Genomic DNA, 14,950 nt, shown 5'->3' with positions numbered 1-14,950 from the left:
ATCCCGGGTCGGGTCGTGGGGGCAGCAGCTTTAGCAGGGGACCCCAAACTTCCCTTTCCCGGGCCACATTAACCAGCTCTAACTGGGGGATCCTGAGGCGTTCCCAGGCCAGTGTGGAGATCTAATCTCTCCACCTGGTCCTGGGTCTTCCCCGAGGCCTCCTCCCAGCTGGACGTGCCTGGAACACCTCCCTAGGGAGGCGCCCAGGGTTCATCCTTAGCAGATGATCCTGAACCACCTCAACTGGCTCCTTTCAACGCAAAGGCGTAATGTATTATACAACTGTAAATTTATTTAATTAAGGCTTTGATCATTCAAAGAGAAATGCGTAACTTTTTGGTGACCACTTTAGAAAAGGTAGAAAAGTGAATGCAAGCATATGCTGCAGCACAACATGTCGTCATGTAACAGCGTCACTCTAACTGTTTGTGCGTTGGTTGGCATTTGCATGAGGCTCATTGTGATTAATGAGTTTTTCCATGTGCGAGCATTTATTCCAACCAGATTAGATTGGTTTGTGGAGTTTGCACAGGAATGCTGAAAGGAAGCCTGTTGCTTGCTTTGTTGGTGTTGCCTTGTTTTCATGCGTGTTCCCAAAAACTTCAATTTAAAGGGATCTGCCTCCAAACTTTCAGAGCTTCTGCGGCGTCTCGACCACCCAAGCAGCTCGTGTCTTGACTGAAACTCTTTTTATCTTCTTTCTTTTTTCCGTCCCTCGTTTGCTGTTTGCATTTCCCCACATAAAGTAGAAGAAAGTACTGTCAACATGTGGTGGAAAATTGCTTTCAGTGTCACCCCTAGGGACACAAGAGAAGGAGTAGCCTACAACGTGTAATCCTCGTCTTGTGAAAGATGTTTTTGCTCCAGTGTTTCATTGTCATGCTTTACCTCCAGTTGAAGGATTACATCCCTCTGCACTGTGACCTAACGTCTCCCATCCTTGAGTTTTTAAAAACCATTTCAAACTTAGTTGAATAACCCCCAAAACGCGCAGCGTCTGAGCTGAAAATGACAACTGACAATCGTCTTAATCCATGCTGAAGGTTGTGAAAGTGTCATTTTTTACCCATCTTGTTTACCAAAACAACTTTGGGGTTGCCAGGTTGTGGTGCAACCTTTTGGCTTGTGCCTATCCTCCTATAACTTTTCTGGACCTCTGGCGTACCTCTGGAGAAGAAAAAGGCTTTTAAAATGTGCAACTTTTGCAGGTTTTAACTCCCCGTATGACCATAAATTCCTGTTTTTACATGACCGTTGGTGTATTTATGAAACGCTCAATATACAGCGTGTTAACTGGTGAGCTTTAGGGGCGCTGGTAGGCGCAAAAGAAGGAGTAGCCTACAACGTGTAATCCTCGTCTTGTGAAAAACGTTTTTTGCTCCAGTGTTTCATTGTCATGCTTTACCTTCAGTGGAAGGATTACATCTTGTCTCTGCACTGTGAACTAATGTCTCTCATCCTTGAGTTTTTAAAAACCATTTCAAACTCAGTTGAATAACCTCCAAAACGCGCAGCGTCTGAGCTGGAAATGACAACTGACAGTCGTCTTAATCCATGCTGAAGGTTGTGAAAGTGTCATTTTTTACCCATCTTGTTTACCAAAACAACTTTGGGGTTGCCAGGTTGTGGTGCAATCTTTTGGCTTGTGCCTATCCTCCTATAACTTTTCTATTGTTTACGTACCTCTGGAGAAAAAAAGGCTTTAAAATGTGCAACTTCTGCAGGTTTTAACTCCCCGTATGACCATAAATTCCTGTTTTTACATGACCATTGGTGTATTTATGAAACGCTCAATATACAGCGTGTTACCTGGTGAGCTTTAGGGGCGCTGGTAGGTGCAAAAGAAGGAGTAGCCTACAATGTGTAATCCTCGTCTTGTGAAAAACGTTTTTTGCTCCAGTGTTTCATTGTCCTGCTTTACCTCCAGTTGAAGGATTACATCCCCCTGCACTGTGAACTAATGTCTCCCATCCTTGAGTTTTTAAAAACCATTTCAAACTCAGTTGAATAACCCCCAAAACGCGCAGCGGCTGAGCTGGAAATGACAACTGACAGTCGTCTTAATCCATGCTGAAGGTTGTGAAAGTGTCATTTCTTACCCATCTTGTTTACCAAAACAACTTTGGGGTTGCCAGGTTGTGGTGCAACCTTTTGGCTTGTGCCTATCCTCCTATAACTTTTCCATTGTTTACGTACCTCTGGAGAAGAAAAAGGCTTTTAAAATGTGCAACTTTTGCAGGTTTTAACTCCCCGTATGACCATAAACTCCTGTTTTTACATGACCATTGGTGTATTTATGAAACGCTCAATATACAGCGTGTTACCTGGTGAGCTTTAGAGGCGCTGGTAGGGGCAAAAGACGGAGTTGAATAACCTCCAAAACGCGCAGCAGCTGAGCTGAAAATGACAACTGACAATCGTCTTAATCCACGCTGAAGGTTGTGAAAGTGTCGGTGTGTGCAGAGGCTGTGCTTCCTTTTTAGTTCATAGGCATAATTACACTTGGTGAGCTCCTACAGACGTGTTCCTGCTGCTGGCACTTTTTAGTTCAGCAGAGGGAAGATGTCAACAGCAGTGATCCCAGTGCCATTTAAAAAAGCACACAGAATCTGTGGGTGGGTGGGTACACCGCCTGCCCTCATGCAAAAACACATCATTATCTTTTTTTCGGTATTTTGTTGTGTTGCTGCTGGGTATTCATTTCTATTCATGACTCCAAAACACATCCGCATTGCCAGAAATTGTTTTAAAATCTGACACCTGCCAAACTTTGTGTTCTGTAAATGTGTTTACCAGGCGTGAAGGAGGCTGTGCAGCACAGTCCAGGGGCCAAAACAGCTCACAGGGTTTATAAAGCAGATGCCATCACCTTGTAAACTGCAGTGCTTTGCCATATGGATGCTGCAGGAAGTCCAGTAGTCACTAAGAATGCTTTCACATAACCTACTGTACTGTTCTGTCCTGGAGCACACAAGCGATCCGTCAGTGATTCGCCCAGTTATGCTATGTCCACTGCATCGTACTACAGATGTCCTTGATGTCCGCCAGATTTGCGCGTCACGTCCTGCACCTTTTGGTATTGGTGCTTCAGTTTCTTTAGTTTGGCATTAAATGCTTTATTCTGCCCAAATTTCAAGGTCGGTAGACCAGAGTGATCCTTTTGCGGTAATTTTCGCCATGTCATCGTCACGTCATCGTCTCGTCATGTCACCGTCACATCATCGGCATCGGCATCGGCATCGTCATTGTCATTGTCATGTCATAGTCATCGTCACGTCATCGCCACGTCATCCATCATCGTCACGTCCAACATTGTCATCGTCACGTTATCGTCTTGCCATTGTCACGTCATGTCTCGTCACGTCATCGTCACGTCATCGTCACGTCATCGTCACGTCATCGTCACGTCATCGTCACATCATCGTCACGTCATCGTCACGTCATCGTCATGTCATCGTCACGTCATCGTCACGTCATCATCACATCACGTCACATTACGTCACATAACATCACGTCATCATCATTCTCATCGTCACGTCATCGTCACGTCATCGTCACGTCATCGTCATTGTCACGTCATCGCCACGTCATCGCCATGTCATCGGCATGTCATTGTCACGTCATCTTCGTGTCATCGTCACGTCATCTTCGTGTCATCGTCACGTCACATGTCTACTGAATAAGTGAAATGGCAGGGACTGGTGATCCGTTCTCGGGAACAGAACGCAGAGTTCACACTTCGTCATGTCTCGTCACGTCATCGTCATCGTCATCGTCACGGTCACGTCACGTCACGTCACGTCACGTCATCGTAACGTCACGTCACTGTCATCGTCACATCATCGTCATAGTCATCGTCACTCCATCGTCACGTCATCGTCACGTCATCTTCACGTCATCAACACGGCATCGTGCGAACACCGAACACGTCACCGTAACGTAATGTTGCTTTATTCTGCCCTAATTTCAAGCTGGGTAGACCAGAGTGATCTTTTTGCGGTAATTTTGCCACGTCACGTCATCGTCACCGTCACGTCATCGTCATCGCTATTGTCATTGTCATGTCATGTTATTGTCATGTCATCGTCACATTATCGTCACGTCATTGTCACTGTCATCGTCACGTTATCGTCACGTCATCGTCACCGTCATCGTCACGTCATTGTCATGTTATCGTCATGTCATCCTCACGTCATCGTCACCGTCATCGTCACGTCACGTCACGTCACGTCATTGTCATGTCATCGTCATGTCATCGTCACGTCATCGTCACCGTCATCGTCACGTCACGTCATTGTCATGTCATCGTCACGTCATCGTCACATCATCGTCACGTCATCGTCAAGTCACGTGTCTACCAAATAAGTGAAATGGCAGGGACTGGTGAACCGTTCTCGGGGACAGAACGCAGAGTTCACACTAACCAAATGATCCAGGCTTTGGGGGCAATTGTACCTTAAAACGAAGGGAAGATAATTCAGCAGGTTTCTTGATTTTAGAAAGTAATATAACGATGTTTTTAACTCTTCAATTGGCTGCAACGTAACGCAAACACTTTTTTAACTCACTCAAAAGATAAAATGTGTTCTTTTTTTGTCACTTTTTGTGGATAAAGATCCAGATCCCTTCTCATGTTTTGCACCATAAATCGCGCATTTTATTTTTGCTTTCTGATGTTGTAAAAGGTCCCTTTTACGACTACTTTTACCAGAGGTTACAATTAACCGCTGTTTGGGTGGGAGGTGTTCATGGTTACCCCCACCAACCCGTGTGTCGCTAGGCAACCATATGCCACCAGCAAGAAATCCATATTGTCCTGACAGCAAGTTCAACACGAAACTCTGTACTACACTGGCGCTGCGGTTCCACCGAAGCTGTCAGCGTGATGGTGTGTGTTTGTGTGTGTGTGAGAGAGAGAGAGAGAGAGAGAGAGAGAGAGCGAGAGAGAGAGAGAGAGAACGAGAGCGCTTGAGGGCTTATGGGATGAGTGGGGAGTGGGTCGGGAGTGTGTTTTGGGGTAAAGGATTGGCTGAGGGGTTGTGAGGAAGAGTGTGTGCGTTCGTGTGTGTATTCGTGTGTGTGTGTGTGTATGTGTGTGTGTGTGTGTGTGTGTGAGTGTGTGTGTGTGTGTGTGTGTGTGTGTGTGTGTGTGTGTGTGTTTGCGCACGAATGGGGAGAAAGAAGGGGGAGGTGGGGGTTAGGAATCTGTTTACAATGGCCTGAGGGAGAGTCGCCTAAGCTGCCGGAGAGGGAGAAACAGTCAGATATCGAGAGGAAGTGTGAGAGAAAGACGCACAAGAAAGAAAGAAAAAGGGTAGAAGAGAAGGAGTGAATGAAAGGAGAGAAAGACCCGCAACTCACGAGAGGATTAAAATCAAATTTCAGGGCTCCTTTAAGGTGGCGTGGCAGAAGTTTCAGTAGGAGTCACAGGAGGGAAACTGCAGGGCGATGCAAAGCAGCAGTCGTACCAGATCACTGCTCACGGCCATGCAAATGGGTTCTCTGGTGTGTGTGAGTCGGTGTCCTCCTTGTGTGCATGTGTTGTTTCAGAAGGTTGACACTAACTCTTCTTTTTGTTTGTTTACGTGCAGACTTTGAGGAGCAGTTGTACGACACCAAGCTGACAGGTCAGACGTTCCGGCATCCGTCCTCGCAGAGCTCCGACGACACGTCCACCTCGCTCAGCCGATCGCCCATCTCCCTCAACAACAAGAGACCTGACTTCATCTTCCTGGTAAAGTCAAACACACATGCACACACACTCACGCACGCACACACAAACACACTCACACACACTCTACCTCACACTAAAGGTCATCTGGTAAACAGAAACACGCATGCTCGAGTTTCATATACGGTTATTTCGATATGTTACGAAATATGACGTTCTGTTTAACGCTGTGAAATGACGGCCGATGCGTGACCGTTCTGTCACGGTTAAGTTAAAGGCAGGGCTTAATCGGGTCTAAGTCAAGTCCAAGACCAGGTCCAGTCGAGTGGGAGTCAAGTCCAAAGGCAGTCGACATGTCAGAGTCCAGACCAAATGGAGTCCTGTCCATACGCACTTCCTGATTCGAGCCATATCCAGGGATTAACACGCATCACCTCAGTGTTCACAACACAGGTGCCTGATACAATAATGAAAAGGGACAAAAAAGGTGTGAATATGCTGCAAAAATTGGGAGGAAAATGGGAGAATAGTGAAAAGGAAATATTGGGAGGCAAGTATAACTCTGGTCACACATTAGATGTCGCCGCCTTGTAGCAAACGTCAATATAGAGGCTTGAGGAATATGTTTCATTTGTACTGAAAGCACTGTCGCCTCACAGCAAGAAGGTTCCAGGTTCGCATCCCGGCCTGGGCCCTTCTGTGTGGAGTTTGCATGTTGTCCCCGTGTCTGCGTGGGTTTTCTCCGGGTTCTCCGGTTTCCTCCCACAGTCCAAAGACGTGCAGGTGTTCGGTTCATTGATGACTCTAAATCACCAGTAGGTGTGAATGGTTGTCTGTCTCTGTGCGTCTCTATGTGCCCTGCGATAGACTGGCGTCCTGTCAAGGGTATATTCCGCCTCAATCAGCTGGGATTGGCTCCAGCACCCCCCGTGACCACGACCCCGGGATAAGCGGTTGAAGATGAATGAATGTATTATATTCTTATAATGGCTTAGATTCATATAGCGTCTTTCTCAGTGCTTAAGGCGCTTTACAGAGTCCAGGCTCCATTCATTCACACAGACGTGCGTGGTGGTGGTAAAGTACGCAGTAGTCACAGCTGCCCTGGGGCCGACTGACGGAAGCTAGTCAGCGCCTACGGCCCCTCTGACCACCTCCTCAAACATACAGCAGTCAGACACGGTGGGTGAAGTGTCTTGCCCAAGGACCCAACGACCATGACCCAAGTAAGGCAGGGCGGGGCGTGAACTACCGAACCTTCGGACATTGGCCGACTCGCTCTTCCAACTGAGCCATAGTCGCCCATTTTGTCCGGAAACATACGCTTCTCAAGCACTTATATTCTTGAAACCATCACACGTCTTGCAGTCAAACACGCACACACACACTCAGAAACCAGGCTGTGTCCACCTCACTTACCTGTTCCACTTCTCTCCCTGAACGGCGAGGGAGCGGCCGTCACATTGCCACTAAACTCACACTAACTCACCCCTTCTGCACCCTTTGCCCTTCTCTCCGTCCTTCACTCTCTATTTCCGCTCTACTCTCTCTTTCTAAATTCATTCAAGACTTCCTTTCCTTAGCGTAGGGAACCGGACATCGGGCGTTTGCTGTGTGTTTATAGCTTGAAGGTCAAAGTCTCATTGGCGTGACTACATCGCTTCTATCAATCATGTTTATTGAGTGCTTTGGTCTCAGCCTGCAACACAATGCGGTGACAGTGTTCTCGTCCCCAGTAGGGAAATGATGATTTCAGTGTCACCAATACTGCTGCAGCTAAAATCATGTTGTGACAAAACGCCTCATTGCTTTTGTTATTATCTCTTTTATCCCCAAAAACTATTGTTCAGTGTGTCCAACCCCCTCCGTTAGCTTAGTCACCGAGCTTTCCACACTCTCAGCAGGTTTCCATAAACATGTGCCAAACCATTTAGTGCCTTCCAGATGGAAATATAACTTATTACTGATCCAAAATTAAAACCGCAAATGACACCGCTTTCAACTAGTGCTGATTGAAACAACGGGGAGAGGTTACTGACTGATTTTGGAGTGTAAAAATTCATTTAAGGGCGCACTCCCACTGTCCTTCCGCACCGCGCCCCATGCTTTAGGGTCCTTGTCCCCCCCTCCAGGCCCGTTTGTACTCACACTACCTCGGCCTCGGAGAATGCTTCTTGCTGCCTTTACGTCATCACGCCGTAACACGTCACACGCATTGATGACGTCATTGCGATGCGTGGCTTTGTTTCCAGATCTTTCCGTAGACCTCGGAGTTTTTGTGCGTCTTGTCGACTGTTTTTGAATCTTTTCATCGACCAAATCTGCAGTAAACACTCCACCTCCGCATCACACCAACGTGAACCTTTCACCGCCATTGTTTTAAATGTCCGCGCATGGTCCCTCCTTCTTTTTTCTACGTCCCAACAGGCGCACAGGAAATGACCTCAGAACCGCCGTAGGCCTGGTGCTCGTGCTCGTACATGTGCAAACGCGCTCTACAAAAGCCCACCTCTCTCAGACGGGCCGTGGACGGCCAGCTGGCCGCAGTTATGCGTGGAGCGGTTGCACTCACACTGGTCAAACGCACTAGGCTTTAGCCAAAAAAACGGTTTTGGCCCGGTGCGGAAGGACAGTGTGAGTGCGCCCTTAAAGGGATTTGGGATTTTTTTGTATAAGGTACTAGTCAGTGTGTTACCTACCTGTGGAGGGGCGACAGCTAAATGTATTTTAGACACCACAAAAAAGCTATATTTAAATTATTTTTACCACTTCACATTACCGTCAAGTGGCTCTTTTTGACGGGGAACTGAAGCTGTTGTAAACATCCTGTTCATGCTCTCTTCAAAGCCACCAGACAAAACTTTTGCCTCTCAGAACAAATGAGTTTCTGGTCTGTTGCCGCCTCAATTGGCACGTTTGCTTGTTAGTTTTGTTAGTTCCTAATCCTTTTAAAGCACCAAAGCCGGTGGCGTGCACAGACATTTTGAAGGGCAGAGGTGAAAAGGAAACAAAAGGGCAAATATAGCACGTCCTCGCCACTGAAGAAGGCACTTTAGCACGGGTTTTGGCCCTTAGAGGGCACTTTAGCACGGGTTTTGGCTCCCAGGGGGCACTTCTACACAGGTTTTGGCCTCTAGGGGGCACTTTAGCACTCCTTTTTCAACAATTGGGCTATGAGGTGGGGCGACCAAAGCCACAGCACAACACAAACTAACTAACTTACCGATTGAGGCAGCGTTAGACCAAAAACTACTTTGTTCTGTGAGGTAAAATTATTGTTTTGGTCAATGGAGTCTGGCGGCTCTGAAGAGAGCATAGAGTGATGTGAGTGGATTCTTTGATTGGCAGAAATATTTGGATGTAGGAATGAGTCTTTTATCGAGCGGAAAGATCACACGGTTTGTCTCCGGCTTCTCACCGAAGCTTGTTTAATTTTATATGATCTTGAAAGGAATGTTTTGGAGTTTCTTGCAAAATAAGCACTTTAAATGGCATTTTCTGACATTTTATATGCAAGACTAACAATCAGAAATTACAAAAACAACCAATACATTAACTGATCAGCTACTATTTAGAGCTTTGATTGGGCCCGACCCGACATGAACCCACACAGTTTCTCTCCAAGCCCGAACCCGAACCAAGGAATCAGTTTTGAACCTGAGCTAGATTAAAAACTTGAATTTTCACTGCTGTTTTATCCGATAGAAGACGATCAAACACAGCTGTACACAGCTCATACATTATTCATAACATTACACAGACTATAAGGTCTGCATTTAAAAATGATCTATGCCTTTAAGGACTTAAGCAATAGTTGCGTTATACCATAAAGTACCTACAAAGGATCAAAACTGAAGCATGAAGCAGGCGCTCTGCAGTGACTTCTGAGTTCTCAGGCGATTTCCCCGAACTGTGTCATTATCGCAGCTTGATGAACTCCCACAGTGCTTTTACTGCAAGATGGCTGCACGTTTCCTGCACACCGACGCTGCGTTCCTTCAGCAAGCTGTTAAACAGCTCTGTTCAATTAAAGCCTTTCTCTCTGTTTGGGATCATTTCAATTAGACTTTGGCAGATTCCCATGAGATAACTCAGACTTCCTGACGGTACATTCACATGGTTTCTCACATGCATCTCATCACAGAGCGTGAACTGGAGTGTTTCCTGCTTTGCAACAGCCCCAAAGCAGTTTAGCTTTCAATAGCAGTGGTTGATACCTTAGATTTAATACCAGTCAGATGACAGTTCCCTTCCTGCTCGGATTACACCTTCCTGTTGACACAAGGGACTGAACCTGCAAAGTCTCTGCTACGTGTCAGCCTCTGTCCCTGACGGCTAATCAGATCTTAACACATATTTCTGCTCCTCTACTTCTTTGCTATGTTCTCTGCTCTCCTTCGGCAGCTTTAGAAATGTAAATCATCATTATTCTCACTTCTAACTCGACAAAGGTGAAAGTGAGGTATGCTCTGTGCTCTCTGTTAGTCTCTCCGTCTCTCTCTCCTCGCTTCTTACGTACTTCAACTCCCACTGGCACGGAAACAGCTAAAAGAGGACAGAACATTTTATTTTGGTGGAGGTAGACGAGTTGATGACCTCCGGCAGACTGCCCGGCCTCCTCGGTTGTATTGATTTTTGCTTTAATTGAATTTAGGGTTTAGTTTTGTGTGTGTGTGTGAGCTAGAAAACATCAGTTTCAAGCAAACTTTAGAGAAGTTTAAAGCATGATGCAAGATAATTGAATCTGAGGCATCAATTTAGGACCAGGATGCATTAATGGATGAGTGAAAATGATAAAGGATGATAAAATGTTCGCTGTACAGTTGAGGAGCTGGAAGAAAATGGAACAGAAATCATTGTGAATTTGTTTTTTTTAAGGGTTTAAAGCAGCTTTTCGTTTGAGTGAAGCCATTCACACAGATTTTCTTTTAAGCCACGACCAGGGCGAACCCTTAATCTCATTAATCCAACTGCATTGTGTGAATACATAAAGAAACAACAACGTTTACAGGCACAAAATATTCAGTTTTTGGACCTTATTCTGAAAAAGACAATATGTCTGCTAAACTGTGAATATTCCCATTTAGGTGAAGCCAAAGCCAATCAGATTTCCCCCCCATTCGAACACAAGCCTCCCTCCTTCATTGCCATAACCACCTTCTTGAAAAAGTCCTTGTACCCATGTTGTCTGCATATCCCAAATCCTGATATGCAAGTCTTCCAAACGTGTTTCAAAGTAGGTGTGTTTCTCCTTCTGATCCGAAATGTGAGCTTTTCTTTTGGGCGTGCATCTCTACCGCAGACTGGCAAACTGTTGGCCAGTTGGTTTGTGTAGAAAATGCAGCAACACAGAGCTGACCGTAAACAGGCAAGAGGCCGTAAACTGTTGCAAACTGTTGCAGAGTGCAGTAAAAACCCCAGTTGTATAAATGTAAGGAAAAGTTGAAAGTTGCTAGGTTGCTATTGGCAAACATTTTGAGAAACTGGCAACCAATTGTTGGCCTTAAAATGGCCTTTAAACCCCTAGCTGGGTCATGACCCCAAGAACGAGGTCGCGGGTACAAGCGGTCGAAATGGGTTTTCTCAGGAGGGGGGCTGGAGTCTCCCTTAGAGAGAGGGTGAGAAGTTCAGCATCCGTGAGGAACTCGGAGTAGAGTCGCTGCTCCTTTGCGTTGAAAGGAGCCAGTTGAGGTGGTTCAGGATCATCTGGTAAGGATGAACCCTGGGCGCCTCCCTAGGGAGGTGTTCCAGGCACGTCCAGCTGGGAGGAGGCCTCGGGGAAGACCCAGGACCAGGTGGAGAGGTTAGATCTCCACACTGGCCTGGGAACGCCTCAGGATCCCCCAGTTAGAGCTGGTTAATGTGGCCCTGGAAAGGGAAGTTTGGGGCCCCCTGCTGGAGCTGCTGCCCCTGCGACCCGACCCCGAATAAGTGGCTGAAGATGAGATGAGATGAGATGAGATGAGATTGGTTATATTAGAATATTGCTGCTACGGTCAAGCACCTGCTTAAGAGACAGTAGTGAAGCTCTTATTCTTTTATGTCACAGTTTAATTATTAGGCTGACGTATGACTGCATTGTATCTTAATTAATCAAAAAACAAGGCGAGAACAAATGGCGACCATATTCTAAGTTTGGGATAACCAAAAGCTGCTGCGTGCCTGCTTTGAAAAGTCAATGTCCAGCCCTGCATGGACCAAAGAACGCTCCTAAAACCCAAATAATAAAAGGCCTCCCACATGTCTACATTGTAGTAATTGTTATTTTCTGCAAAGATCAATCTTCAAAGTTCACTTTTAAAGCTGCTGTTATTGATATTTTACTATTAAAGATGTGAAAAGGGTTGATCGTACATGTGATGACAAACCCACAGAAAATTATCATGCAACTCTAGCTAACTCTATAACGTAAGTGTTATAACGTCTTTCACAAGTTAGCAACAAAGTTAGCGACTAGCTGGTAAACAAGGTGGAGAGACGGATATTTCCCCTCGGGGGTTGGTGCAGATGAGCTAAAAGGGGAATGAATATTGCATTTGCATTTGCCTTGTACCCAGAAACGCATCTTCAAACGAATGCTTCTGTTGCTCTGCTGGATGTGTAAATAGGAAACTAACACGGTCACCATATCCTGTTAATAAGGTGATGATGTCAGTGTGGTGTTTACAGCCTTTTTTCCACCCCAAGGAGCATCAGAGAATCAATCAGTGCAGGCTTAAACCTGCCTCACACTCCCTCTCTTTCTTCCCCTCAGCCGGCGTCCAAACAGCTCTACGACGATGAAACCGCCTCCTCTGTGTTTGGACTGAGGTCCGTGACCGACCCGTCTCCCTCCCCGTCCCCGTCGCCGTGCGGCTCGGATCGCCCCCCGCTGGGTTGGAGCAGTAACAACAGCAGCAGCAGCACCGCCACTTCTGCTACCGCCGGACCCCCCGTCGCCGACAAACCACGCTGGCAGCTCGGGAGACGCACGCCGGGTCACTTCATACCGCTCGACGTCACAGGTACTTCACGATGTGTGGGGGGTCACATTGGTAGTAATTGAGGCCGGTCAGTCTCATCGGTATGCATCCTAACAAAGCTCCAGGGTGTTTTTCATTAAAACAAAGTTATTGAGGTAGTGCTGCATGAACCCTTCTGCATATAATCACTATAGACCGCATAGTTTTCTAGCTCTTGCCTTTTTGAAGTCTTGGGTCTGGTGCATCTACAGTACTTCAAAGAATCCATGAGCGTTTCATCGCCTGCACGGATCCCGATCCGTCAAAGTAACAGAAGAAGTTTGTCGAATTTAAATGGGTGCATGGAAACACATGCGATTGGCATACAGTCCATGAAGTGTTGGTGATTATCCAGTCACAGTTACTTACTTCTTACTGATGCCAGACACTCCTCCTGGAGTATCATATGGTTCCTCCAGAGTTCCCAGTGGTTTGCTTTCTTCTCTATCTGATCGCAGTTGGATCTCAAGCTCTTGACGTCTGCAAGTCCACCGTCAGCAGGGGTTCTCTGGTCAAAGCTTCTCTGGTGGTGTGGTGTTTGACACTGGGGTTCGTCTTCTGCTGGTAGTTGTTGTGTTGTTGCTGCTTTTGTCTGACCAGTGGATGTTAAGATTTATTCTTAAGGCCGCGGCTGTTCCATTTATTTCCTATGGAAGAGGCGGTAGCGCCCAAGGTAGCAGCACAGTCCGCTCAGATTTGCCTCTCTGACGCTGCGCCCAGGGTTCATCCTTACCAGATGATCCTGAACCACCTCAACTGGCTCCTTTCAACGCAAAGGAGCAGCGGCTCTACTCCGAGTTCCTCACGGATGCTGAACTTCTCCCCCTCTCTCTAAGGGAGACTCCAGACCCCCTCCTGAGAAAACACATTTCGGCCGCTTGTACCCACGACCTGGTTCTTTGGGTCCTGACCCAACTTTCATGACCACAGGTGAGGGTAGGAACCAAGATTGACCGGTAGATCGAGAGCTTTAGCTTCCCCAGCTCTCTTTTCGTCTCAACGGTCCGGTGTTTTTAATGATCTTGAATGGAATAATTTTGGGTTTCTGGCAAAATAAGCACTTTAAAGGGCATTTTCTGACATTTTATACGCAAAACCTGCGATCAAAAATGATAAAAACGACCAATAGATTGACTAATTGAAGATAATCTTAAATTGAAGTCTTGCTCAAAATGTCGCACGAGCCATTTCAGACGTTCTTTCCCCTTCCTCATGTACCATACAACAAGAGACCGTTCATGTCAGACAAGTTCTCAGTTACCGGAAATACTCTGTTTGGTTCAGACGAGGGGACGCCGCAGGAGTTCAGGATGAGTCATCACACATTTGAAACTTTTCTACTTGGTGTCACAGGAAGAGAAAAGATATCTGGCTTATATAAAGCGCAATAGAGAGATACAGGAACAATTATCACGGGATTTAAATTGGGAATATTACCATAATATTACCGCGTATTATAAACGAATGAAGTAATCATTCATTTCACAGGGACTTTAAACTGCAAACTTGACTCACTTAAAGAATATTTGCATTAAACTCAGTTAATCTACGTAAACGTATCCACCAGGGGTCCTTCCCTGCTGCAGTCAGTGTAAATTACCTCATCAGCTACTTTCCTGGATGTAATTGCATCACATGAATGCATTAGCTGTCCCCCCGGTGCTCGTTTACTGTATGATATTAGAAACTCGACTATTACTTTACACTTCATTGTTTCCCTTCTTTTTCTGTTTTACTATGAGAGAAGGAAAACGATGAACGCCAACATCTCATCTTCTTCCTCCAGAGATTCACCGTTACACGTTTGAACGAAGGTGTGCGGACATATTTCAAATGTCTTGGTCTTTATTTTACTCTTTTAATCCAACAGTAATGAAGAATGTGTAAAGAGAACAGATGCGCGGAGATATCGAAGCAGCAAGAAGCTCCGTGTTTCAGGAGGAGAGTTTCAACATTTCATTCCCTCGGCGCTTTAACAGTTTGCATATTCATGCCAGAAGTAATAACTCACGGGTTACACTGGGTGATGTAGACAGGCAGCAGCACTTTAACACACACTCCTGTGCACACACACACACACAGACACACACACAGATTCCCACTTGACATAAGTTTGAGCTTTGAGAAAGAAACTGCTGCAGAAACAGGATTTGAAAGAACATTTTCTTCTTATGATCACATTAAATATCGCCTATTTCTCATAGTCAGCTTTGCTGTGTGTGTGTGTGTGTGTGTGTGCATGTGTGTGTGCTCACGTGTGTGTGTGCATGTGCTGTCA

The 14,950-nt window shown here is 46.1% G+C and overlaps 1 protein-coding gene across 1 annotated transcript in view; it reads left to right on the top strand.

The window, feature by feature from the left end:
* Positions 1-14,950, top strand: part of nhsl2 (NHS-like 2) — a 163,134-nt gene that overhangs the window by 124,490 nt on the left and 23,694 nt on the right. Inside the window, exons 3-4 of the mRNA XM_083937461.1 lie at positions 5,592-5,734; positions 12,426-12,675. Coding sequence (XP_083793587.1) covers positions 5,592-5,734; positions 12,426-12,675 — 393 coding nt within the window. The remainder of the gene's footprint in view (positions 1-5,591; positions 5,735-12,425; positions 12,676-14,950) is intronic.

This window comes from Echiichthys vipera (genome assembly GCF_963691815.1).
Source record: "Echiichthys vipera genome assembly, chromosome: 22".
NCBI classification, from domain to species: domain Eukaryota; kingdom Metazoa; phylum Chordata; class Actinopteri; order Perciformes; family Trachinidae; genus Echiichthys; species Echiichthys vipera.
Note: the sequence above shows the minus strand (reverse complement) of the source record. Positions and strands in the feature narration are given on the sequence as shown.